General features: G+C 37.1%; 4 protein-coding genes across 5 annotated transcripts; 1 reads left to right on the plus strand and 3 right to left on the minus strand.

Moving 5' to 3' along the window:
• Positions 1-4: 4 nt before the first annotated feature.
• p2rx4b (purinergic receptor P2X, ligand-gated ion channel, 4b) lies at positions 5-6174 on the minus strand. The gene is made up of 11 exons (XM_067413580.1): positions 5697-6174; positions 4471-4618; positions 4294-4365; positions 4145-4217; positions 3976-4072; positions 3812-3892; positions 3487-3628; positions 760-896; positions 575-668; positions 435-500; positions 5-352 (listed from the first exon to the last, which is right to left on the minus strand). The coding sequence occupies exons 1-11, from the start codon at positions 5834-5836 to the stop codon at positions 20-22; spliced, it is 1383 nt and encodes a 460-aa protein (XP_067269681.1). The 5' UTR covers positions 5837-6174; the 3' UTR covers positions 5-19.
• Positions 6175-6296: 122 nt separating this feature from the next.
• Positions 6297-8602, minus strand: snrpd3 (small nuclear ribonucleoprotein D3 polypeptide). Of its 2 annotated transcripts, none has more exons than XM_067413578.1 (4): positions 8524-8602; positions 7049-7194; positions 6609-6801; positions 6297-6483 (listed from the first exon to the last, which is right to left on the minus strand). In XM_067413578.1, exons 2-4 carry the CDS (start codon positions 7172-7174, stop codon positions 6419-6421), a joined length of 384 nt encoding a protein of 127 aa, XP_067269679.1. In that variant the 5' UTR covers positions 7175-7194; positions 8524-8602; the 3' UTR covers positions 6297-6418. The 2 variants fall into 2 exon arrangements, with proteins under 2 accessions (XP_067269679.1, XP_067269678.1); XM_067413577.1 differs by lacking the exon at positions 8524-8602 and adding an exon at positions 7508-7633.
• Positions 7853-13141, plus strand: gucd1 (guanylyl cyclase domain containing 1). Its single transcript, XM_067413576.1, has 6 exons — positions 7853-8178; positions 8537-8618; positions 8693-8858; positions 9091-9182; positions 9908-10149; positions 11806-13141. Exons 1-6 carry the CDS (start codon positions 8172-8174, stop codon positions 11895-11897), a joined length of 681 nt encoding a protein of 226 aa, XP_067269677.1. The 5' UTR covers positions 7853-8171; the 3' UTR covers positions 11898-13141.
• upb1 (ureidopropionase, beta) lies at positions 13059-24913 on the minus strand. Its single transcript, XM_067413575.1, has 10 exons — positions 24656-24913; positions 23660-23831; positions 23441-23528; positions 22241-22335; positions 20945-21106; positions 17718-17887; positions 17554-17635; positions 16956-16998; positions 13583-13737; positions 13059-13416 (listed from the first exon to the last, which is right to left on the minus strand). Exons 1-10 carry the CDS (start codon positions 24757-24759, stop codon positions 13333-13335), a joined length of 1155 nt encoding a protein of 384 aa, XP_067269676.1. The 5' UTR covers positions 24760-24913; the 3' UTR covers positions 13059-13332.
• Between the last annotated feature and the right edge of the window lie 2450 nt (positions 24914-27363).

The following is a 27363-nucleotide window of genomic DNA, read 5'->3' on the forward strand; positions in this document are numbered from 1 at the left end:
GTGAGCATAAGCACTTCTTTCAAAAATATTTAAAAACCTTTACCAACCTCAAACTTTTGAACTGTAATGTAAAAAAACAAAAACAAAAAACGAGCATTTTTGATGTTGACGGTCCAGTCCCTTCCATCATGGAGTCCCATATGAAGTGGACTCCGTGGAGCTCTATAATAGTATAAAACATAGAATTAAATAATATATAAAAATAAACAAAATACACCAAAAAAATTAAGTGACTTTTACTCACCAGTGGCATACCGTCATTTTTTTTACCCAGGTGAATCAATTTATGTTTGGCATAGTAGTCGCCGTCCTTCATAAATGTAAATATGAACCAGTCACAAATAGCAGTCACCTGGGAGAGATTCAGGAAAATATGTAAATAAACAGCCAATTGACTTAATTAGTTGATTAAAAAACACCTAACTAGTGCTTACCAAGCTAAGGCAGGCAAGAGTGGCCCCAAGATTAACAATAGCGGGAACAATATGGAATTTACCAGCCTACAGAGACAAAACAATACTGAATAAACCAATCTGAAGGTTGACTGAGATGCTGATTATTATAGCAGACAAACCTGCCCAAACACCATCACATCAAAACGGATTCCAAAGGCCTTTATCAATGTCCTGGATTCGATGCTTCCGTTGTTTTTATAATATTTAGCATATCTGTGTGAAAGAACTAAATTGTTACCCAATAGAAATAAACATAGCTTTAGATACAACATGTTATAATCAAAAACAAAAATGTTCAATGTACCGGAAATTGTAGCCAGGGGAAACATTATTTTCAGGATTTTTGTTGTCCAGTCTGCGGAAAGAATACTTGGGAATGCAGAAGCGTTCTGGGTAGTCCAAGTCACAACTCCAGTCAATGAAAATCCCTATTATACCACCCTTTAACAGGTTAAAACAATCAGTTATATGTATGTATAATGAACTCCTAGAACTTTCACTAATAACCAAGTAAAATACTAAAATAAATTCACTATTGTTCAAAAGTTTGGGGTTGGTTTTTGAACTAAAGGGATAGTTCACCTACAAATGAAAATTTGATGTTCATCTGCTTACCCCCAGGGCATCCAAAATGTAGGTGTGTTTGTATCCACAAATTAAGATTTCCAACTCCGACCGTTGCTCGTATAATGCATGTCATTGGGGTCTAATTAGAATTAGAATAATAGTTGGGTGAACTATTCCTTTAAGTCCCATGCTCACCAAGGCTATATTTATTTATTTATTTTATATATACAGTCTTGTTCAAAATAATAGCAGTACAATGTGACTAACCAGAATAATCAAGGTTTTTCGTATATTTTTTTATTGCTACGTGGCAAACAAGTTACCAGTAGGTTCAGTAGATTCTCAGAAAACAAATGAGACCCAGCATTCATGATATGCACGCTCTTAAGGCTGTGCAATTGGGCAATTAGTTGAATTAGTTGAAAGGGGTGTGTTCAAAAAAATAGCAGTGTGGCATTCAATCACTGAGGTCATCAATTTTGTGAAGAAACAGGTGTGAATCAGGTGGCCCCTATTTAAGGATGAAGCCAACACTTGTTGAACATGCATTTGAAAGCTGAGGAAAATGGGTCGTTCAAGACATTGTTCAGAAGAACAGCGTACTTTGATTAAAAAGTTGATTAGAGAGGGGAAAACCTATAAAGAGGTGCAAAAAATGATAGGCTGTTCAGCTAAAATGATCTCCAATGCCTTAAAATGGAGAGCAAAACCAGAGAGACGTGGAAGAAAACGGAAGACAACCATCAAAATGGATAGAAGAATAACCAGAATGGCAAAGGCTCAGCCAATGATCACCTCCAGGATGATCAAAGACAGTCTGGAGTTACCTGTAAGTACTGTGACAGTTAGAAGACGTCTGTGTGAAGCTAATCTATTTTCAAGAATCCCCCGCAAAGTCCCTCTGTTAAAAAAAAGGCATGTGCAGAAGAGGTTACAATTTGCCAAAGAACACATCAACTGGCCTAAAGAGAAATGGAGGAACATTTTGTGGACTGATGAGAGTAAAATTGTTCTTTTTGGGTCCAAGGGCCACAGGCAGTTTGTGAGACGACCCCCAAACTCTGAATTCAAGCTACAGTACACAGTGAAGACAGTGAAGCATGGAGGTGCAAGCATCATGATATGGGCATGTTTCTCCTACTATGGTGTTGGGCCTATTTATCGCATACCAGGGATCATGGATCAGTTTGCATATGTTAAAATACTTGAAGAGGTCATGTTGCCCTATGCTGAAGAGGACATGCCCTTGAAACGGTTGTTTCAACAAGACAATGACCCAAAACACACTAGTAAACGGGCAAAGTCTTGGTTCCAAACCAACAAAATTAATGTTATGGAGTGGCCAGCCCAATCTCCAGACCTTAATCCAATTGAGAACTTGTGGGGTGATATCAAAAATGCTGTTTCTGAAGCAAAACCAAGAAATGTGAATGAATTGTGGAATGTTGTTAAAGAATCATGGAGTGGAATAACAGCTGAGAGGTGCCACAAGTTGGTTGACTCCATGCCACACAGATGTCAAGCAGTTTTAAAAAACTGTGGTCATACAACTAAATATTAGTTTAGTGATTCACAGGATTGCTAAATCCCAGAAAAAAAAAAATGTTTGTACAAAATAGTTTTGAGTTTGTACAGTCAAAGGTAGACACTGCTATTTTTTTGAACACACCCCTTTCAACTAATTGCCCAATTGCACAGCCTTAAGAGCGTGCATATCATGAATGCTGGGTCTTGTTTGTTTTCTGACAATCTACTGAACCTACTGGTAACTTGTTTGCCACGTAGCAATAAAAAATATACTAAAAACCTTGATTATTCTGGTTAGTCACATTGTACTGCTATTATTTTGAACAAGACTATATATATATATATATATATATATATATATATATATATATATATATATATGTATATGTGTGTGTGTGGGTGTATATATATATATATATATGTGTGTGTGTGTGTGTATATATATATATATATATGTGTGTATACACACACACACACACACACACACACACGTGTATGTATATATAATATATATATATATATATATATATATATATATATATGTATGTGTGTATATATTTATATGTATGTGTATATATTTGTATATGTGTATATATATGTGTGTGTATATATATGTGTGTGTATATATATATATATATATATATATATATATATATATATATAATTTCTGTAGCAGCAGCATAGCAGATCTATTCCACCAAGACCAAACATATCAGTACTGTCATATCCTTTACTGCGCCAAACATTCAGAGTTGTCATGACTCATGACAGTACAGAATTTATTTGAAATAGAAATAGTCTTTACTGTAACTTGTGACCAATATAATGTATCCTTGCAGAATAACTGCAGTGCATTATATTGTATCAAAACAAAAAAACACTTTTGAACAGTAGTGTCTAAGTTATACAGATGTGTAGCATTATTGAAGGTACAGACTTTAACAGCAATGGCGCTGAAGTCTTCTCCTGCCTCGCTTACGATGTCACCCAGACGGAAAATAGGACAGTCTGGATCTGTTTCACGATTAAACATGCAGGTTTTTAAGTATGTGGTGTTGATGTGCCGCAGAATGTTTCGCCTAGAAATAACACAAAACGTAACTTTGAAAGGATCAAATTCACACAGCCTACTTGCATTTGAATTTAAATAAAGTTTCTCTTTCAACTAGTCATCATCGAAGAGCTTAGAGTCAAATGATTACCATAATGGTGTTTCGATTCATCTAAAAGTGAATGTGTGACCTACAAATGAGTGAACTTACTTTCTGAAACTGAACTTTGGATATTGTATGTTGTTTTTGATGAGCACTGTGAAGTCCTCTGCTCCACTTAGAAGAGCAGGTCTGTACAATCACAAACTATATTAATATACCCAGTTTCAATTGTCTAAATGGCATCAAAGTTAACTTTTACCATAGGCACTCACTTTGGAATGTCGTTGTCATTTTCAAGCGGACACCATGACATCACCTCACAGGTTTTGCTCGTACCAGAGTATTGCACACATTTGCCAGTCTGAACTCCTGCGAGGAGGATCAGAGTTTGCTTTGTGGCATTGGCTTATGTCTTGCATCTCAATGAACATGAAAACTTACCATTGCCACGGACATCACTGGATCCCTTTTTACAATCACTGTCTGAGTCACACTTAGAAAATTTACTTGGAATCTGAAAAAAGGAATCATTCATAATGCAATGTGCCTCATGTGTGAGAGTAGACATATGTAAGTCTGTTTTATCATACCTCAGGACAGCTGCTCTGGGTCTGGCCAGGAGTGACAATCACATTTGTTAACACAAAGAAAGAGCTTTCTCCCTACCAAAAAATAAAAATGGAATTAATTTCTAAAAAAATTGTCTGTTGAACAAAGAAACCACTGTATTTCCTCTGCAATGGGTTTCTGTCAAACAAATTAGATACCTGGGGTGGGATGACATATTCAGATACGTCCCAAACATGAATTCCCTCAATGGGAGAATTGGTCAAAATGTTTCCTTTCACCTTCGTGCTGACCGAGCTGATCACTGAGTCTTTCTCCTGGTAAATGCGCTGATGCCAGCAGGCATATCTTTAAAAAGTATACAGATATTAAGTTTACCTGAACAGCAAGCTATTTATATATTTTGCTATAGTGTGTCAGTAGGAAATATCAATTTACATTTCAAACATTGCCATTAATTGTAATAATCCAGTAATATTTTTATATGCACAAGGAGTCTGACAATAGCCGGTATGCTCCACACGGAGATCTGCGAAACAAACTGAGAAACACAAAATAAAAAAGAACTGTGGCAACATCTCCAAGACTCTTGAAGAAACCAACCTGCAAAGCTACCAAAACTGTGCAAGCTGTTTTAAACACAACGGATGGAAATGTTGATTTGATTTAGTTAATTAATAAACTATGACTTTTTTTTTGAAAGCATCACTTTACAACATCAATACACAAGTGCCTAAAACTTTTCATAGTACTGTAGCTTTGTGAAGTCAAGTCAATGTTACCAATGTTAGCAGATCAGTATTATAGTTTATACAATTAATTAAGACCTAATAAATACATTTGATTTGGATATTTAGTTGAAAAACTTTTTTTTAGTGTCCCTAACTGAACAAGCTTTGGAGAAGTTGCCACAGTTCTTTTGGATTTTTTCAGTCCCATTTTTTTCCATGCAAGACTTGATGATGGCGAGATCAGATCTGTGCGTGTAGCATACCGGCTGTTGTCAGACTCCTTGAGCATACAATTTTTTAAAAAATTAATTCACAATGGATTATTATAATTAATGGTAAATAACTGGCTTAAAACCATTTTTGGTGAAAATTTTACACAGCACTGTACATATGTATATATATAAAAAAGAAAAGATGTGAAATCTTAACTTTAAATTCAGTCCCTAATAAACAAGCCTGGGGCCACTGTCCTGGAGAGTTTAACTCCAGCTGAACGTGTTTACTAGTTAGAGCTAAACTCTGCGTGATACTGGCTCTCCAAGAGCATGATTGCATACACCGCTCTAAATCAAATGACACTTTTATTCAAAGTGACTTAAAAATGAAAGAAATACAAGTAGATTAAATCAATATTTCTTTTAAAGTGCAAAAATGCTGTGAATTATCTAATTTTAATATTATAAAAATATACTCACATGACAACATAGGTGAGGATCGCTAACTGTATCAGTCTGAAGAGTCCTCCTACTCTTTTTTTAGTAATAACGAGCATTACAGGTGTTTGATAATCAAAAAAGCAGTGGTAACAATCACTGCAGACATCCTTAAGGGCCATTGCTGAAGAAAAGTCCACTATGAAACAACTACTTGATGTAAGGTCAGAACACTATGCGTCTTCTTGCTACCTCGTATCTACTACACCTCTCAGAATTTACACATGCTTTGAATGTACTTTCTTATCATGCAGGAATAATGAATGTGCCAATATATTCCCGCTAGCCATCAGCACGTATTTGGTTAATTGTCGGTTAGATAGTACCAGTAGCATTTGCACTCTGCACATTTGCAAGCCAGTGTCTATAACAGCGTAAAACCCATGAAAATCATGTGGTTGAATCCTCTCAGCGATGACCGACAGCTCCTGAACACCTTATAATAATTATAACAAAAAAATGCTCTAAAATGTGTCCTCTCTGTAGTACATCTTAGTACTTGACAGCTCATCAAATATGACCGATAAATACAGAAATTAGAAAGAGCCCCCTCCAGGAAAAAAAAGAAAAAGATCAGAATCATTTTAAAAATACAAAAATCACCCATTTATTTCTCCAAGCATAAAAAGAACATTATAAAACAGATCAAACCAAAATGCTGGTAAAATTATTTAAACAATTAAAAAAAACCGATCAATATAAAATTAGCGTCTCTTCTGGAATACGTTCCCTCGTCCTGGTCCACCACGCCCACGTCCTCTGGCAGCCACTGCAAAAACATCAATGCAAACATAGTTCAATATCATCTTCACAACATAAAAATATAAATATTGTCACAAAAACACATGTTTCTAATGCAAGATGTGTGGACTGGGTTCAAAAGGCTGTATATACCTTGGGCTTTAAGAATAGCTGCTTTTCCTCGACCTGCACCAGCTGCCTGATTTTTGTTCTTCATACTCTTTAACATAGGAGCGTTTTTCAGCATGTCAGGCAGGATGAGGAACCTGATCTTACTGCCACGAATATACACCTGTTCCAGCTGAGATACACGGCCATCCCTGTATGTGACGGTGATGTTTGCCATCTGGAGGAATTTTAAGATGGATAGTAATGGATAAGGCAGCCTTTCAGACAGAGGAGTGCTTTTATTTTGTGCAAAACTTGTTATGAAAGAATAATATCCGATAGAAAGACTGATGAAACAACTAAAAATTCAACTCTACTTGAAGAATATCTATAAGGAGAAAATTACACAGCTTTCAGGTGATACGCTTTTATTATCATGCCTTAAAATGTGTTTGCTATATCTATGTCCAATCTTACGGTAGTACCTGGCAGTTCATGTTGTCTTCAGCCTCGATGAGTTTGCCCCTGTAAACCTCCCCAGTGTTGGTTTCACAGGTGACTATGTGTCCCTCTGCTTCATGAAGAACTTTAATGGGCACTCCAATCGACATCTTAACAAGTTGTCTGTGAACTGTAAGAGAGAGAGAGAGAGCGAGAGAATGTAAGACACAATGTAACATTTGACGGATGAAAAATAACTTCGACATAAAGTCAATCTTTGTATTAAGTGTAGGTGAAAGCTAATGGCCGATGAATAGACTAACGTTACGTTATCGGTAAATGAATGGGTCAGACTCAATAGCTTGATGTTTATCGTAAATGATCAAAAAATAAACCCCACAGAACTCTAGAATCTCTGAATTATTTGGACACCCATCGAAAAATAATTACCGAAGACACGTTTCAATTTTCTTTTTTTGTGTGTGAAATTAATTAAAACTCACCCTAACGAGCACAGAACGTCCACAAAATGTTTTTCTTCGGTGTGCTTTAGAATTTCCGGGGATTTTATTGCCACCCAGTAGATAGCACTGCCACCTACTGGGCTGAGTGACGAGTAACAAAACGTACGTTTCATACAGGGTTTCATATAGTCTATATGGTTTCATATAGCCGCATTTAATTCCACAAGTGCAATTTATTTATTTAAACTTTAATTCAATTTGTTTTTAGAGTACCCACTGTAAATATCGGCCTTTTACACCATTGTATAAATTTAAGCATAGAATAAAAACGTTTTAGTTTGGAGGTGGGGTCTTGACATTCTTCGTCTCTCCAGCAGAGGACGCAGTTCTGCCTGTTCTTAATTCGCCGACGCACGCTTGTATTTGGATTTACAGGAAGTGAAACATTCGTCCCTGGCGATGACCACAAGGCGTGGGTTAAAAAAGTCGAGTTTGTATCCGTTTCGCCGCGTTTCAACAACAGTTTCTTAGCATCTTTCACCGAGCTGAAGATGGACATATTTTTAGCATGTCTGATGTAAAATAGGAGGGCAACGGCTGTCCGGCTAACCCCGCTAGCAGACCGTCTTCATGAATCAAGCCCTGAAATTAAACATCACTGCAACACAACAACAGAGAGAGAGAGACGCATATAGTCTGCATCATGAATGGTGAGTTTGTGTGTAGCATAATGACATTTAAGTGCAGCATCTGATGGCTGTTAGCTGTTAAACCCAACTAGCATTATAATCAATCATGACTCTTCTCTGACATACAATACTGGACGCAATACAGAACCCGGATATATTGAATTAAAATGCAGAAACGAACAGTTAATGTATTGTCCTGAAGCTGCTGGTGTAACGTTAATTTATTCGCTCTCATTTACCTGAATAAAATGAGTGGCTTGATATAATTTAGTTCACAAAACAATCAAAATAACCGAACATGATCATGTGAATGTATCAAAAAGCTGCCCATTGTTGCACAGTGACATTACCAGCTTCCTTTCTGACCTTGTTCTGCTAGATGATGTGATGCTAAATGTACCGGTCATCCGGCAGCTGTACCACTGGGATTGCGGCTTGGCCTGTTCGAGAATGGTACTGGAGTAAGTATGAATCCTAAGTGATATGCAACAATTACCCTAATGATAAATATTTTAACTCATGTTTGCTTGTGCAGGTATTTACATCCAGTAAGTGAGGAGGAATTTCAGAGAGCTTGTTTGGACTTGGAGTTCACAGAGAGTGTGTGGACTATTGACCTGGCTTATCTCATGTGTAAACTGGGGGTCAGACACTGCTTTTGCACACAGACTCTTGGAGTGGATAAGGGCTTCAGGAACCAGGTACATGAGCTGCTGTCAGTGTCATGTGTTCCAGTCGTAATCAAAGTCGAAGTGCAGAAAATAAAGGGGTGTTTCAGTCCCATTTTTCCAAGAAAAGGACCATGTTTAAGTTTTAGTTTTAATGGTGGAGGAGCTGTAATTTATGTAAAAGGATCAGTCCTGACACAGATGTTATAACTAATCACGTTGGCATCTGAATCGTTTTTCTGTTTCCTGTGTTCTCCTGCTTCAGTCTTTCTACAAAAAGCATTTCGAGACAGAGGAGGACAGGGTGAATGAACTCTTTATGAAGGCTGAGAGCAAAGGAGTCCTGGTGAATAAATGGTGAGGTTTTTCCACATTTGTCATTTTTTATTTGCTCACACATTGTGCTTGATATATGAGGATACCAATGTCATGGAAAACTTAAAAATATCAGGGATTTTTTTCTTTCTTCTAGGCTTGAAAAAATTGTGAAGATGTATATAGTTAGTTAACCTACATGTATTTACACTTTAAATGTATTTTTTGTCTAGTTATGCTAAGCTTTAAAATATTTAATTCAGCTGATGCAATCTATAATATAAATATAAACAAATGTTTATGCTATACTCAAGCATAACTGGAAAAATCATGGCAGTTCATTGGTCAAAATTCATTGGCCTTGCACAATATAACAATTATTGGCCCCTGAAGAATACTTTTTTAATGTATTGCTATCGGTTATATTTTAGATTTAATTATGCATTTAATCATGTCCATATTCTTTTATTTTTACTAAAGTGATTTAAAGCATTTTTCTTTCTGGGTTCATGCATTCCCTGTGAATCGAACACTATCCCCATGGCTTTGTTTATCATGCTCTACACTGGAATGCTTCCAATCAATCAAATACAACGTTTTTTTTAATCCATTTAGACAAAATAGTACAACATTTCAGCCATTTATCCTAGTGCATATATATTTACCGTTCCACCATATCTGAAACTTACAAGATTTTATCCAAATCTGTCAGCTGAAACTTTTTTTTGCAATACTTGAAGAAATCTGATCACATCTGTCTCTTGTAGCTCTGTTACAGTTCAGGAGATCCAGAGTCACCTGGAGCAGGGTCATGTGGCCATCGTGCTGGTCAACGCAGTGGTATTGGTGTGTGAGCTGTGCTCCACGCCTGTCAAATACTGCTGTTTCCTCCCTGTGGGTCAGAAATGCTTCTGCAGGAAGCCAGATTACCAGGGCCACTTCGTGGTGGTGTGTGGGTTTAACCGCAATACCGGCAGCATCTTCTACAACAACCCCGCCTACTCGGACCGTATGTATTTAGATATTCTACATCCTAAGTACATCTAAATACAAGTCTAATCAACAATTTTGCTTTTGAAACTGATGTGTGTACATATATATATAATTATAATGCATACACGCACACAATGAACCAAAACATTTTGACCAAGATGCTATCAGCAGATCCTTCATGTCCTGTAGGTTGCGAGGTGGAGTCACTATTGGATAGAACTGGCTGGTCTAGTACATCCCACGTATGCTCAATTGAATTGAAATCTGGGAAATTTGGAGGCTAGGGCAACACCTTCAATCCTTCGTTATGTTCATCAGCCATTACTGAGCAATGTGTGCAGTGTTGCAGGGTGCATTATCCTGCTGAAAGAGGCCACCAGCAAACACAATTGTCATAAAGTGGTGTCCTTGGTCTGCAACAATGTTTAGGTAGGTGGCACATGTCAAATGTGCTTCCACATGTATGGCCAGACCCAGGGTTTCAGACTCCCTCCACAGGCTTATTGTCCCACAATGCTTTCTGGCGCCATCTCTTCCTCAATGAAGGAACAGTGGTGAAACTGGCGACAGGGTCATGGGTGGCCGAGGCTCATTGATGCACGTGGGAAGTAAAGGCTGGCCCGTATGGTCTGATCAAACAGATGAGGTACTGTAGCTCAAATTGCTCAAGAAGTTAATGCTGGTTCTAATAGAAAGGCATGACCAGTCAGGGTGCACATGCTGACCCATCCACCGCCGAAAGCACCAACAGTGGGCACATGAGCATCAGAACGGGACCACGGAGGCCTGGTCTGATGAATCACGCTATTTTACATCACGTGGAGGGCCAGGTGTGTGTGCGTAAAATACCTGGGGAACACATGGCACCAGGATGCATTATGGGAAGAAGACAAGTCATCGGAGGCAGTGTGATGCTTTGGGCGATGTTCTGCCAGGAAATCTTGGGTTCTGCCATCCATGTGGATGTTACTTTAACACATACCACCTACAGAAAGCGTTGTTGTAGACCATGTAAATCCCTTCATGGAAACGGTATTCCCAGGTGTCTGTGTCCTCTTTCAGCAGGGTAATGCGCCCTGCCACAAAGCAAAAATGGTTCAGGAATAGTTTGAGGAGCACAACGAGTTTGAGGTGTTGACTTAGCCTCCAAATTCACCAGATCTCAATCCAATCGAGCATCTGTGGGATGTGCTGAACAAACAAGTCCAATCCATGGAGGCCCTAGCTCACAACTTACAGGATCTGCTGCTAACTTCTTAGTGCCAGATAACAGCACACCTTCAGGGGTCTAGTGGAGTCCATGCCTTAAAGGGTCATGGCTGGTTTGGCTGCAAAAGGGGGACCAACACAATATTAGGAAGGTGGTCATAATATTATGCTTGACTGGTGTTTGTGTATTTATGTATATACATGTATGTGTGTGTGTGTGTGTGTGTATATATGTATATATGTATATGTGTGTATGTATATGTGCCTTTTTAATATGTTTGATACTTCATTATCTGATGCAATTTATACAATGTGTTCAAATACTTTTTTGAGGCCACTTAGATCTTAGAATCATCTACCTCATTTATTATAATTATGGTTATTTTTATAACTGAGAATCGTTACACATAGCAGAAACATTACAATTGTGTGTCTCATATATTTAAATCTTTTTGATTGACAGGTGTGTGCTGCACTAGCTTTAGCAATTTTGAAGAGGCCAGAAGGAGCTATGGAACTGACGAAGATATTCTGTTCATCTACAAAGATGATTGAGTCTTGACGGCTTTTGACTCGAACACACATTTAACACCCCTTTAGCTTCCACTGTGGTTGGCTGGGTAGCATTTTTGCCAAAAGGTACCAGCGCTTCTGGCCAATAGCAGGTAGTATGTGTCACCTCTGGCTATGGTCCTCATAAGAGCTATAGTGTCACACAAAACATTACTATGGTGCTACACCGGCTACAGAATGAAATATTCACACAGAAAGGAAAGGGAGATGGTATGTATCTTTAACTCATCATTATTGTGATGTGGATTTCTATTTTTATGTAGCTCATTTGATTTGTATGGTCTCTGCCACTGTAAGAGGTAGAGGAGGAATGTACATAATGTTTTTCATTCATGTAAAGATGAAGATTTTTTGACTGTTCAGGGTAACCTTGCAAAATCTAGGGGTTGTGTGCTTTTTTTATTGCATTATTTCTCTTGGAAGCCACTTAATTGAGCATACAGTGAAAGATTTTAATTATGGTAAAGGAGGGAAGCTGTTTTTAAAAACTCAGGTAAGATATGATAAATTCAGTATGTTAAATTATATTCCACTGTCGGGAAAGAAACATTTCATAGGTGCAATACGTGTGGAATCACTTACTCCAGGGGTTTCCTCAAGAACAAAATCACCTGGACATCTGTCATAACCTCATGTAGAGTAGCAAGAGAGAGTTTGGCTGCTTTGTGGGTGACTAAACTGTGTGTGAACCATAAAGTACATTTCAAACCCATAGCACTAGTACAGTATTAGACCCATTTCAGTGTAAATTACAAAATTTTGTTTTTAAATTCTCATTATTATGTTTTGGTGTAATTCCACTGTTAATTCCTCAGAGAGAGAACAGAAACACTACGTTAAGAAGTTTACGTCAGTTGTTTTATTGAATGGAGTCATGCAGCGTTTGAAATGGTCTGAAGTGTTGTGACTGCTTTGCTGTTTGCTTGTGAACACTACGCCTGCTCAGTGTTTCAGATGGTTCAGTCGTGACAAAATGGCAGAAGAATGACATGCTTGCACTATGGTGTTTCCACCAGCCATAATTCTGTTATTTAATCTTTGATCATTCATGTTAAAATGTTATTTTTGTGATTAAGACATTGCATCAGGTATCAGATTACATCAGCTTGTGCTTTTTCTGTTAAAGAACATAAGGAATATTGATATGATATGGCAAACTTTATTTTTATGAAATATATAGTTGCATTTAGGAAATGAATAAAAGTTGGATTTGTATTTTAATTAAATGCATCATTCCATTATTCACCTTAAAAATGAAGATGATTAAATTATATAAATTATTTTGTTAAATTCACATAAAGAGACATACATATCCATAATACATAATGTGGTTCTTCTCCTGCATCTGCAGAGTGGCTTTCAGCAGAAAGCTCAGTTCCTCTCAGGGGGTCTTGACACTCGTGTTTTCCTGATAAGCTCACTCCTTAACAATGTTAGGTTTGAAGTCATGCTGGACGGCTTTTTTCAGCTCATCTGCGTACATTTCATACCTTCCAGTCATCTGTGGGGAGATGCACATGATGTGTGAACAGCACACAGACACTACTAGGGATGGTCCTGATTATTTATAGAATATGAACAGTCCTGAAAGGGAATAAACCTCTCTGATGATAAGCATGATGAGATATCTTTCTGAAAGAAATGCACTGTATTGATTTTTATCCCACCTTGAAGTTCCATTTGTCTGCAACTTGACGATTTAGGTTCAGGTCGAGCTCTGTTACCAGGAGGCCATCACGGGTTCTGGATAATCCTGGGGATCTGCTGCCGTCAGGTGCAGCTACATAGCTGGAGCCATAAAATTGGCCAAAGTCATGGTGCGCTATGGATAAGGCAAATCAGAAATAATATGCACACCACCATTTAAAAGTTTGGATTCAATATGATTTTGTGATTTTAAAAGTAGTCACATACACGATCCTTCATAAATCATTTGAATATGCTAATTTGATGCTCAATTAAACATTTCTTTTTATCATCAACGTTGAAAACAGTTGTGGTTATTAATCATTTTTGTTTTTTAAAGGAAACTGATTTAAGCATTCTTTGATCAATAGAAAACATTAATTTCATAATATTGACCCCAAACGTATAAGTTTATTAACTACAAAATCAACATTTGATTTCAAATGACTCATTCTGGCCTAGTTTTTATCTATACATTTGTTTATTAGCTCATCTATAAGTTTAAACTGTATTTGCTCATGTCCCAAATTTAGCTAATGGCTGCAAAACATACAAGCCTCATAGAAAACGAATGAAAAATAAAACTACTTGTAAAATATCTAGTTTCATCTCCTGAGGCTGGTGTTCAACATTTTCATGTAGGGAAAGAAAATCTAGCTTATAATAAAATAATTTTAGACTGTATTCTGTACCCTGTTAATGAAAAACTTGCTCATATACATGCTTGTGCATGGCATAGCCTATGTCTGTGTTACCCTGGTCATGTTACATAGAAGCTGTGCATGCATGTAAAACAGAAGAGGGGGATTTTGTGTCCAGGTTGAAGGCTAATGCAACAGTAATGAGGGCTGAAAGCGAGAACAGAACCTGACAGACCAGAGCTTTAGGAACACGACACCTTTGAACAAGGTCCCTTGTCCTCAGGGCATCACCGACACAGATGCTAGATTGACAGATTGAGACGCAGATCTTTTATATGCTGACACACAGCAACACTAAACTATGGGAAAGAGCCAACTGTACTCACATTTGTATACCGACACGAATGATCTTTAGGTTTTGACCCAAATTGAATAACTAGGCTGAGAGTGCCATCTATGAGTGACTTATGAGAAATGCACTTCTACTTATGAGAAAATACGCTCATTTTAATAATTTAAAATATTATGTAAGATAAAAATACATTGGATCCGGAAAGTATTTACTACAACTTTACTTTTTCCACACTTCATGTTACAGCCTTATTCAAAAATTACATTTATTTAAAATCATTATTTATATTTTTTCCCTGAATTCTACAAACAATACCCCATAATGACAACATGAAAGAAGTTTGTTTGAAATCTTTGCAAATGTATTTAAAAAAAAATAAAATAAATTAAAAAAAAAATAAATAAAAAAAAAATCACATACCAAAGTATCCACAGCCTTTGCTCAATAATTTGTTGAAGCACCTTTGGCACCAATTACAGCCTCAAATCTTTTTGAGTATGATGCTACAAGTTTGGCACACCTACTATTTTGGGGCAGTTTCTCTCAGGACCTCTCAAGCTCCATCAGGTTGGATGGGGAGCATCAGTGCATAGCCTTTTTCAGATCTCTAAAGATGTTCAATCGGGTTCAAGTCTGTGCTCTGCCTGGGCCACTCAAGGACATTCACTTAACCACGTGTTGTGCCATAGCCACTCTTTTGTTATCTTGGCTGTGTGCTTAGGGTCATTGTCCTGTTGGAAGGTGAACCTTTACCCCAGTCTGAGGTCCAGAGCACACTGGAGCAGGTTTTCATCAAGGATGTCTCTGTACATTTCTGCATTCATATTTCACGTAATCCTGACTAGTCTCCCAGTTCCTGCCGCTGAAAAATATCCCCACAGCAGGATGCTGTCACCACCATGATTCACGGTAGAGATGGTATTTTCCAGGTGATGAGCTGTGCATGGTTTCCTGCAGACATGACACTTGCCATTCAGGCCAAAGAGTTCAATCTCTGTTTCTTTAGACCAGAGAATTTAGTTTGTCATGGTCTGAGAGTCCTTTTGGCAAACTCGAGACAGGCTGTCATATGCCTTTTACTGAGGAGTGGCTCCTGTCTGGTCGCTCAACCACACAGGCATTATTGGTGGAGATGGCTTTTCTTCTGGAAGGGTCTCCTCTCTCCACAGATAAACACTGGAACTTTGTCAGAGTGACAATCAGCTTCTTGGTCACCTTCCTGACTAAGCCACTTCTCTGATTGCTCAGTTTGGCCAGGCGGTTCCAAACTTCTTCCATTTATGCGCTCATTGGGACCTTCATTGCTCCAGACATTTTTCTGTACCCTTCCCCAAATCTGTGTCTTGATAGAATCCTGTCTCGGAGGTCTACCGACAATTCCTTAGGCTTCTTGGCTTGGCTTGTGCTCTGACATGCACTGTTAACTGTGGGACCTTATATAGACTGGTGTGTGTGTATTTCCAAATCATGTCCAACCAACTGAATTTAACATAGGTGGACTCCAATCAAGTGTTAGAAACATCTCAAGGATGATCAGTAGAAACAGAATGCACCAATTTTGAGTGTCATGGCAAAGGCTGTGAATACTTATGTACATGTAATGTTTTCTTTTTTATAAATTTGCAAAGATTTCTAACAAAATTCTTTCATGTTGTCATTATGGGGTGTTGTTTGTAGAATTTTGAGAAAAATAATTCATTTAATCCATTTTGAAGTAAAGCTGTAACAGCCTAGCAAAATGGGGAAAAAGTGAAGCACTGTGAATACTTACTGGATCCACCGTATGCAAATGCAAAGATAACTATATAGTACGCTATTTTTAAATTAAATACTGGCTCAAACCATGGTTGGAGTTTGTGGTGGACTTTCTGTTTGTTTGACCGATGGAAGACAAGGAACCCTGTCATGTTTACACTACCGTTCAAAGTTTTTGGGGTTGGTAATGCTTTTGAAAGATGTCTCTTATGCTCACCATGGCTGCATTTATTTGACCAAAATACAGTAAAAACAGTAATATTGTGAAAAATAATTTATAGTGAAAAACTATTTAAAATTACATTTAATATAATTTAAATTGTAATTTATTCATGTGATGCAAAACTGAATTTTCAGCATTTACTCCATTCGTCAGTCACATGATCCTTCAGAAATCATTTTAATACACTGATTTGCTGCTCAAGAAACATTTCTTATTTTTATCAATGTTGTAAACTAGCTATGCTACAAAATATTTTTTTGTGGAAATTATCCTTTGTGCAAGTCACAAGTAAGGGTTTAAGCCAACAATACACAGAAATACACAAAACAAAAGAAACAGCCTACGTATGCAGATACATACAAGTGCTCAAACTAAATGGATACCTTTCTTTCCATCTCCAGATGTGAACTCATTCTTGAAATACTCCTGGAAAAGAGAGATCTATATCAAGACTCAAAGGCTCAGGTCAGGTCTGCAAAAATCATCAGTAGAGGGCAGCAGAAAACACATATCTGAATCTCCAATGCTTTCATATATGTGAGACCGGCACTGCATAACAGACTGTCCAAATAACTCCCCTTTAAACTAATTTAACGATAATTGGTTTACTGTATCTAACTTTGATAATAAAAGTCATCCCTCTAAGACATTATAACCACTAACAGAGACCAGACTCCACAGACCCACAGAAAAAAAAGGCACAGCTCAACTTGTTTTTTCATCTGTGTAACATTATTTGCAGTTTGGCGTATAATCCTGTTTGAATTATTAGCATGCCCTTATCTAATCATATTAAAATATATATAGTTTACTTCAGTTGTGGTTGTGATATTATCACAGAATAAACAGTGCATAGTCAGGGCAAACAGGACATTTCCTGGCAATCTCTGTATATATTTTAGACTCATGAGTGTCTATTGGGCCATTTATGTAATTGTTTAAACCATTTTTTGCAGTTATTGGACAACAGGTGGCACATACCGTTCCCACACGGTTGATGGCACAGGTGAAGCAATGGTTTGCGATGGCTGCATTTCTTGCCTCAATCGGCCACATTGGTTCACTGTAACACAAAACCTGCATCAGCATCAGGGAATACGGGCTCGCCATCATTCCCATGAAAAAACAGCGGTACAACACGATACCTGAGCAATCCAACTGTGGCCGAGGGGTTAAAGATGATTTCAGCCCCATGTATGCTGTACATTAACCAGTTAAGAGGGTGGTGTCGGCCGTAACAGATGTTAACAGCGATCTTTCCAAACTGCGTCTGGAATACACAGTGGCCGGTGTTGCCTTCCATGTAATATGTCGACTAGAGGAAGAATGAAAAAGAGTCCGTTTAATAGATGTTTTATGGAAATGCAATAAGCATAATTAAAACGCAATGAAACTTAAGTTACGATAGTCTTTTCCTACAGTGTTCATATGAGTGAACCGGCTTCTTGAACAAGAAAAAAAACATAGGGCTGGACTTTATTTTACTCTTTGGATGTTTGTGTTTGGCTATTTCTGTGATCTCATTGACAGGTTTCCCATCAAAAATGTCATCAGGAAAGAGACGAGATGTCATTGTAAGAGGAAGGGGAGGTTATTTTGATTAAAGATAATGAGGGAACACATTAATAAAAAAATAACATTCCATAAAAAAAAATTAGTATTTTGTATTTTGATTTCAAGGCATTTTTATTTGCTACATTAAAGAATAAAGGAAACTATTTTCAAGAATGTAATCATTTACAATCTATTTCATCTTTTATATGCAACAATTATTTTAAGAGGGTTACAGATCTGTACACTGCAATAAAATATAGTAGACACCCAGAACTTGGGATACAACACTATAATACTACTGTCATTTTGAATTTACATTGTCATAAAATGAACACAAACAAGAATACAGTCAAAAAATATGAGCAGGCCACCCTACAGTAATTATACACCTATATGTTTCCTTTGAAGTCCGCTTTTTCATTTGACATTTTTAAATCTACTCCTAAATCATATTTTTATTCTTAGCCTTTTGAATATGTAAATATTGCTTTTGGAGTTTTTATAGCACTTAGGATTATTTTATTTAAATATGCTTTATAAATAGATGTTGTTGTTGTTCCTTAAAATTAGTCAACTATTAAAGCCTTTCCACTGCAGTGGACATCATGTATCAAAAGGTTATTGTCATAAAAAGTCACCCATATATTTGCCAGGTGAACAGATCCAAATGGGATAGTCTTTGTTTATAATATATGTATTAGGCAAAGTAAGTATGTAGGTATGAATGTAGGTTTTTCAGTGATTTTTCAGCCAGTAGGTGGCAATGAAGTGACGGTTTTATGAGTGAGTCTTTGAATTATTTTTCTGATCCTTTCAGACACACTGATTTTTAAACGAAAAAAGTTTATGCACCCGAAAGCGCATACTGTCTGAGTAGGTAGTTGTTTTGAACAAGTCATCACTTTGCTACGATTTAAAATTGGAATATCAGATACTGTCAATATTTTGAATTAAAAAAGGAAAAACTTAATAAAAGCAATGCTTTCCTATAAAGAAAAAACGAAGTTCCAACTTTTCTGAAGTTGGCAACCGTACACATCACTGACATTCACAAATCCTCTTCCATGGCCTCATGGGATAGTAAAGTGTCCATTGGATGTATGTACACTTCAGAATCTTACTAGCAGTAGTAAGTTATTTGGGTTCTATTTAATTACTGTTTTAGGAATACTGTCTGGACATAGGCCTACTACTGTTTTCACATACTGTTTTTTTGCCTGCTATAGAGTAGGAAAATATGCATATTCAGACGTAGCCACTGCCATTATGAGTAAAGTACCCATTTTCAAATCACTGATTCATTCAGGGAAAAAAATGCATTTCTTGCACAGTTGATTCTCTTGTGTATTTGTTTGAACTATTTTTGATGGCATCGAAATACATAAATTACCTTTAAATATTGTGTCTGAAAAGTAAATTACTCAATATTATTTCATTTTTATTGTACTGTTTAAAAACATTATCAGCAGAAATATCTACAGCAGTCTTGAACTGCAGTTAAAAATGATCTTTTGTAATAAAATTGCTAAAGCACAGCCATTCTGATCTAGGTTTAGGCTACAATTTCTACAAGAAAAGTACTCTTTTTTTTACTTTTTTCCTCCTTCATTTTTTTCTTTAAACTAGTCCGAACAAATGTGCTGTATTATAATAACAAACAGTGCAAGGGAAAATTATAATTTTTTTCAACTAAACATACATTTTTTAACATTAGACCATTTGTGATGCAGGTGATTCAGCATGAAAATTCATGCAGGTTTGTTTGTGTGTAAACTTTTTTTAAACATGATCAGCATGCAATTCTTTATTTTACTGAAAACAACAGAACAGAGCTTTGGGTTGAAACGTTGCATATTTTAATACATTGAATTTTAAGTGCAGCATTGGCAGTGTGCTGATATTTGTTTATTTTTTAGTAGAGCTGTCTCTGTCACCAGGTTCACTTTTGTTCCAGGAAAAGAAAGTGGGCACATTTCCTGTATTAAGCATTATCACAATGTGGAATGGATCAAAGGAACAACTGAAAAAAACAGCACAGCACGGGAGAAATGAACCACTTAAAGTGCCACGGATCATGTAGTGCAGATACACACGCACACAAACTCCTTTAACCTGGAGGTGAAAAATGACACCTAACATGCTGGAACAAATCTCTGAAAAGAAGAATTTCTATAGTTGCTGTACTGAACTTTCAGTTATTCAATACAGATTAGACACACATGACCCATGCAGCAGCACAAAATATTGATAAAAACTTTGCCTATAAATTTCTAAAACGTTTAAATAATGAAATGTTACAACATAAAATGAAAAAGCGATTCTGTACTATTTCTTTCACTATTCAAATAAGTATTTTTTTGACATCTTTGTACAGATGTTCTTTCTATTGAATCTCAAGAGACTCTTTGGATCATTCTCAAGAATGTTGGAGAACGTGATCTTCAGGTTTTACACAAACTTGTGGAATTCATGCAGCTGGAGTGCCGCTGTCATAAAAACAAATATACCTTCTGACATTTTTCTTTCAATAAAATATATTTTAATACAATAAAAGCATTTTTGTCATGTTTTTATTTTAAATTTAATGCAATGATTATTATAAATATGCAAATTAACATGCAGTATTACAAATATAAGCATTTTCACTAATGGTCTCAGCCTTTTGGACTGCACTGTATTAATATTTATTTACAGCTTAATTATATAATGTTAGCTTAATGTAAATAGGTGATGACACTCTATTGATACAGAGCGTCACTGTAGCTGTGTTGTGTCACACTGACAGTTGTTTGGCTGTTATGCAGAGGGTGACACTGACCTCGTTGAAGTCTCCCACACGGGGAATGTGATTCTTCCGTGATTTGCCCAGAACACTGCCATTATTGGACACCACCACTGCTGTGTTCCACAATGTTCCACCGTGGATCTCATCTCTCTCCAAAATGGGAGACACCACAACCAAGTTGTATTTTTTGGCCAGCTGCAAAAAGAAAACCAAGCACAAATGCTTTCAGTATTAGCAGGGTGGTCACTACATGACATTTTCCCACATGAAATCACTTTGTCTTGTCATAAAATGCCAAATTTATCTGATATTTTTCATACTTGAGAGTTGTCGTCTCTGTGGTAGAGTGTTTTATGTATTTTCTTGCTGGTCACAACACATGACTTTGATTTGGTGACAAAGTGAGTTATTTAAAAAAAACAAAAACATTTTTGTACTAAAATGTTATTTTACTTAATGGTATATATAATCTAATATAGTATTTTATAATATAATATATAATTTTTATGAGGCTTTTTCTTCATTTTTATATCAGGACACTTGTATCACCCTGACTTTTTTATGCTGAAAAAAACCCAAAATGAATTTTAATACATCAGTTAAAAGAGTTTTATTTTAGTATTGTTCATTTAATACTAATTACATGTCTTTATTTACTTTTTTCATTAAAAGAATTCTCATTGTAGAAGAGGTACTCTATATTCAAGTCGTTTTATGAACATGAATTATGATATTTCATGAAATATGATTTTTTTTCTTCCATAAATGATCTTGAAGAACCTGCATGATGGAAAAAAGTGTAATTGAACAATATTAAAAGGAAAGTGTACCAAAAACAAAAAAATAATTATTCAAACACAGCTCTGATTGGTATTAGGACATATTTGCAAAATGATAGATGCAGTTCCTCTGTAAACAGTCAAAGGCCACATAATTCCTCAGAGTTCAGTGTCAGAAGATTCCACAGTTACGTGCTGCAGTGCTCATCGTCTGTGGCTCTCGCTGTGGTCAGTGCGTCCTCGTCCCCTCTGTGGGCTTAACCTCCTGCTACTTTCATTAACAAATCACCAGCCTCAAAGCAGCTGCACAGCACCACACCAGTTAAAACTAACATGCCCTTTATCAAAAGTGACTCCCTTAGCAATAGGCACAAAATGAAAAAATGATTCAATCCATGCTGCCTGAAATACAGCCTCGTCTTGAGTATGAGGAGTGAACAAATGATCAATTTGGGGACTGAGGTTACACATTTGACTGTATATCAAGATGATGATTCGTAGCAAATGATGCGTGTAACTTTTACATGAAGATTACTTATTCAATTCTTACCTGAATACAAAAGCGTGTGGTGAGCCCGTCCTCGGCCGATTCGGCAAACTCCGTCCAGGGCTCCCTCTCTCGTGTGCAAAACGCAAAAGGCATTGCTAAGGACATGAAAGGAACCAAAAGGAGAGAAAATTATGCTTAATTTTTTTACCTAAAAGATTTAATTAGATCTGTTTTTTATTTATGGGAGTTTAATCTGTCGAAAATTGATTCTCCTTGGTGTCCAATAAAATGTTGTTTTTCTTGCTAAGAGGGAGGATGAAAAGTGCAGTGGATGAGTTTATGGTCATGTTTTTCATTAGCAGTTGTTGTTTTGTTTAGAGCAGGACGAAATGATTTTTGTTTACATGGCATTTTTAAATGACTACAAACAAAGCAAACATACTTCATAGATCTGCATTAAAAAACAGGAAATCAGAGCCCAGGGTTCAAAGGTTTACATGGGATGGTGGTTACGGGGGTTCAAACCTGGGCAACGGAACCTATTGGGACCCAAAGGGACTGAATGACTCATAAGTCACATGCGACTCCCTTTCTACAGCACGTCACGGCCAACACAAACAGACAAACTATGAGCGCAGCTTAAACTTCGTCACTATGGCCCTGCTATGCTCTCTAAACCAGATTGTGCTGATGTCTTCACAGGCATGTTACGTCACTGAAGGTCAAAAATCCTTCCGATCCTATAAACTCTGCACATAAATAAGCCCAGTACTTGCTTTGAGGACAACAGGAAATGGTTTATAGAAAGCCAATCCATAGAATAAAAAAAGTTACTTTTCTGACTGAATATGGTTAGCTGATCTTGTGTTGAACAGTGTCCAGCAGTGTGACATGCTATATTTCATCCAAATGTATTTGTAAAATAGATTTAAATTAATTCATAATTGTACATGCAGATTTGATCATCTTTCATACTGATCATATTTTTGTCAACTATGAGCTACTGTAGAGCTGTTCTTTTTAAGTAGTGAAGTAAAAATACATTCCAAAATTTTGAAAATATCATCAGAAATATTCCTTGTTTATTAAGTGTGGTCTGATTAATTAAAACAACCATCCTCAATAGCAAGTTTGGCCTTTAAAAACAAATAAATATAAATGTATCTACCAAAATAAGAGTGTATTCCAGCTGCATCTTCATCATGGATTTAACTGTTCAGATATATGTATGTATGTGCGTGCGTGTGCGTGTGTACTCACTCCAGGCTTCCTGGAAACATACGATATTGACCCCACACATGGCAGCCACCTCTACCATTTCCCCCACACGCTTGTGCAGAGCTGTGATCTGTGAAAGCAAAATGAAAAAACTAAGCCAAATTCAAATAAATAAAATTTGTCTTAGCCTGTAATTGATTTTGGCAGGGCAAAATTGTGCCACCTGGGCATTATAATGTAGCGTCCACTTCATTTTCTCACCTGTTCAAGCACAGGAGCATCAGTGGGTAGGACTATTTTATTCTGAATGAGTCCCACGCGGACAGTTCTGGGTGGTCTGAGCTGTTCTGGAGAAGCCTCAAACACATAACCTTTCAAATCAAAATCTTGCTCTGCTGCTGCTTCTATTGCACTCTGGGGAAGGCTGAGCTTCCTGAAATTGATGTATTACAAAGCGGATTAACTACAACACATTATGAAAATTCCAGCAAATAGGGAAAACAGAGATTATTGTAAGTAATGGTCAGTAAATGAATCATACATTTTGATCTGTTGGCTACGCTCTTTTTCAAAAGATGCTTTCTTTTCAGTATAAAAATGAGATGAGGGACCATGAAGAATGTAGGCTAAAGAAAACCACCAAACATATTATACCGGGCAATGTAGATTTTTAATTGTATTTCTCTTACATTATCTATTTAAAGGTGTACGGATTTGTCAAGTAGACTATAAAATGTTCCATGTTTTTGGAGAAACAAGCAAACTTTGGTTGTTGTTATGTGTAGCATGTCATGTTTTGTTTAAATGTTAGGCTATATAAGTGTGCATAACAATATTTACCTTCTAAATAATGTAAAATTGAATTTTAACAAAAAAGTTAAAAGTAGTTACCTATGGTACATCTATGAGAGCGATATAACGTCAAATAAAATCAGAGCACGTCGACAGTTTACATCAAATTCAACTCGATGACGTAATCGTCAACCCCATACTTTTTTCCCCTTTTTTTGGCCAAAGTCCACCATAAATCATTTACTCAGTTTCAACCTTTTCTGTATGTAGTTACGAAGCAATGACACTAAAAAACATAAGTTTAGATTTCGCTCTTTGGCGACAACCAGTTATTCTAATGTAACGTTACTTGTTTCAGATGTAGCTATATCCGTTAAAATTAAGTCATCGCACGTCCCTCCCTCCATCACTGAATTCTGGGATGTGTAGTCTGTGTTTAGAAGTGAACGTGCGTCTGTGACTCACTTTAGCTCTTTTCCAAACAGCAGTCTTCTGACTTCTCTGAGTTCTGCCTCGGGTACATGTGCCTCCAGAATCTTCTCTATCGATTCAAAGTCATTTCCAGACATGTTGAGCTGTCGTCCTCGTGCTCAGTTTGCAGAGAGAGTGAATTCACCTTGCTTACATTACTATTTAACTAGCTCAAGCCCATATCCAGCTCTTATGCAACCGGTTCACGACAGAGGGTCCAAGTGATCCCTGCACGAAAGAGGGTCCAAGTGATCCCTGGTTTGTTACCCTTCATGTTTTAGTCAAGACAGAAACGTTTTCAGGCCAAAAAGTATCCTCTATAGGCGTTACTGCGTAATTGTTAATTAAGAGATTACGTGGGAACTGTATGGGCAGGCTTTAAAAAATGTCACATGATCATTTAAAAACTATTTAAAATTAAAAATGCTAAAAAAGGAAGGGTGACCAGAGGGGTTTTTTCTTCAAAAAATATTCCTTCATTCTAACTTACATTCATAAAACACTAACTTACATTCATAAAATTAACTAAACTGTTTATTTTAATATATTTACGTTTTATTCCATTAATTATCTTTAAATTAAAATTACTTTTATATTTTAAAATTATTCCTGTGATGGCTGCACAGCAAGTGGGTGAAGGCGGAGCTTAAGTCCAGCTCCTCCTTGCTAGATGGCCAGTGGGAAGGCATGCAATTTAGGCCTAATGGGTGGAGCTAGAATATCCAAACACACCCTAACCCTAGTCTCAGCCTCAGACGTCACGCCCACAGACCGTTGGCTGAACGTGTGATACTATGGCAGACTTCTCTTATCTGAAAACCACTTCAGGAGTTTCGAAGTCATCATCCGATTGGTTGGATTCAACAGGCTGTCCGCGAGATGTGTGTATTGTGTTCTTTTTTAATGGGCCACAACAAATGCCATGACAGCAAACTTCCTTGTGGAAGACGAACGGCATTGTGTTTGGATCTGACAATGAGCGCATGCCGGATCAACTAAACACTCGATTTCCAAAAGAATGTGAAGTTTGCGGCCCCATTGTTGCAGTAAACTTGCACAACGTTCTTGAATGAAGCATTTATAGATACACGCTGGTCTGTTATTGCAGGGACATTTTCATGCTTATAAACATAACGCCTAATAAAACTAAATGTGATTGATTGTTACATCAGTCAGACGCCCTCTTGGGCGGTCCTTGACCAATGAAAGCTAAAGTCTGGATACGCGAGACTACCCTAACCCTACCCACAACCTCCACCCCATTAGACGTCCAGAGAGGTGGAGCTGGATGCCATTTGACTCTGCAGTAAGTATCACTTGGAATTTTCGAGACCCGGTGTGCATCTCATTCAGATCTCTTCTTATAGGTTGTGAATCAGTAGTGTAGCCTACATGAATGTGGCTGACTCCCTGGTCAGTGTTCTGACTTTTGCATAGGGAGCTGGTTGAGACGCACCCCAGGAAAGCTGCAGGTTGTAATGGCCATGCCGAAAGGTACACAATGCTACAACAAAAACTAACCCCTAACGCTACCCCACACCCAGGGAGCTTTAATGGCCAATTACCTGCAGACCCACACATGGGCTGAATACGAAATCACCCCCCCCCCCCCCCCCCACAAACACACACGCACACACACCCCTCAAATAGGGCACTATGAGGGCACAGCCATTTGTAGTCAATCCCACATTCCATCACAATAGTCTCCTGTCCCACAGTGCACTACAATAACGAGTTTACAGCTGGCGGACACTCAATGGCTGTCCAAACTCACACTCACTCGTTTTTATTCACTAGTTCAAGTGAACTGTAGTGGACTGATGTAGGGATCTAGTGATTGAGGGTTTAGGGGGTGATTTCGGACTTCACTCCAGTCTTCAGTGTCACATGATCCTCCAGAAATCATTCTAATATGTGTAAGGACTGTAGAAGATAGCAACTCTCTGAGAAAACAAAGAAAATTAACATCTGAACTCACTCTCCTGCGTTTAGCGTCTCCCGAGACGACATCACACCAAGTTAATCATCTAAAAAGCACCTTAATTTACATGTATTTCCCTTCATTACCTCTTCCTTAGTCTCTCCACTCTATATGTCGAAATTAACCCCAAAACTAAATGGGTTAATGTGAACAAGTACCATACATTATTATACATGTTTGATATCATTGGACATGTCTCAGTGTATCTGGTACAAATATCTCATTCCCACAGAAGCAAACAAGAAGATGATAAAGCTTTAAGAGTTTAGAGATATTTTGCCTATTATGGTGGGTGTCTCCGGCCAAATGTTCTCTACCTCCTGTCGTCAGTACAGGTCTATGACTTGATTAATGCAAATTCCCATTGTAAACTCATTTTCATTTGAAAGAGTTTTTACATCTTGGTCTTTGTATCTTTGTCTCCAGACACTCAGCGTTAATTTCCAGAAGTCAGTTATCCATATTTTATTTTGTACTTCAGAGTATTTGGTGTTATTTATCGATTGTATTTGACTTGATTATGTAATTGGCGTTATACATTTACCTTACTGTTGATAAATTGTTACATTTTGATTTATTCTGATTTACTCTGGAATTATTAACTCTAGTAGATTATGAATGGGTATAATTTCAACAAAGAGTTAAAAAGAATAATTAAATATGTGGTTAACTATTAAATATAAATGACCAAATAACCAATTGGTCATAATAAAATGGAGTC

The sequence above is a fragment of the Pseudorasbora parva genome, chromosome 13 (assembly GCF_024679245.1).
Source record: "Pseudorasbora parva isolate DD20220531a chromosome 13, ASM2467924v1, whole genome shotgun sequence".
NCBI lineage: Eukaryota > Metazoa > Chordata > Actinopteri > Cypriniformes > Gobionidae > Pseudorasbora > Pseudorasbora parva.

Excerpts from the sequence above, each read along its gene's own strand:
- gucd1 (XM_067413576.1), top strand. Across the intron at positions 8,619-8,692 it reads TGTTCGAGAATGGTACTGGA|GTATTTACATCCAGTAAGTG; the intron begins GTAAGTATGAAT and ends TTGCTTGTGCAG. Across the intron at positions 8,859-9,090 it reads ATAAGGGCTTCAGGAACCAG|TCTTTCTACAAAAAGCATTT; the intron begins GTACATGAGCTG and ends CTCCTGCTTCAG.
- p2rx4b (XM_067413580.1), bottom strand. The coding sequence starts at position 5,836 with ATGGCCCTTAAGGATGTCTGCAGTGATTGTTACCACTGCTTTTTTGAT. Across the intron at positions 3,629-3,811 it reads CCAAAGTTCAGTTTCAGAAA|GCGAAACATTCTGCGGCACA; the intron begins GTAAGTTCACTC and ends TGTTATTTCTAG. Across the intron at positions 669-759 it reads TCCCCTGGCTACAATTTCCG|ATATGCTAAATATTATAAAA; the intron begins GTACATTGAACA and ends TCTTTCACACAG.
- upb1 (XM_067413575.1), bottom strand. The coding sequence starts at position 24,759 with ATGTCTGGAAATGACTTTGAATCGATAGAGAAGATTCTGGAGGCACAT. Across the intron at positions 22,336-23,440 it reads ATGTTTCCAGGAAGCCTGGA|CAATGCCTTTTGCGTTTTGC; the intron begins GTGAGTACACAC and ends TCATGTCCTTAG. Across the intron at positions 16,999-17,553 it reads CCATCAACCGTGTGGGAACG|GAGTATTTCAAGAATGAGTT; the intron begins GTATGTGCCACC and ends TCTCTTTTCCAG.
- snrpd3 (XM_067413578.1), bottom strand. The coding sequence starts at position 7,174 with ATGTCGATTGGAGTGCCCATTAAAGTTCTTCATGAAGCAGAGGGACAC. Across the intron at positions 6,802-7,048 it reads AAGACAACATGAACTGCCAG|ATGGCAAACATCACCGTCAC; the intron begins GTACTACCGTAA and ends AAATTCCTCCAG. Across the intron at positions 6,484-6,608 it reads AGCTATTCTTAAAGCCCAAG|TGGCTGCCAGAGGACGTGGG; the intron begins GTATATACAGCC and ends ATGTTTTTGCAG.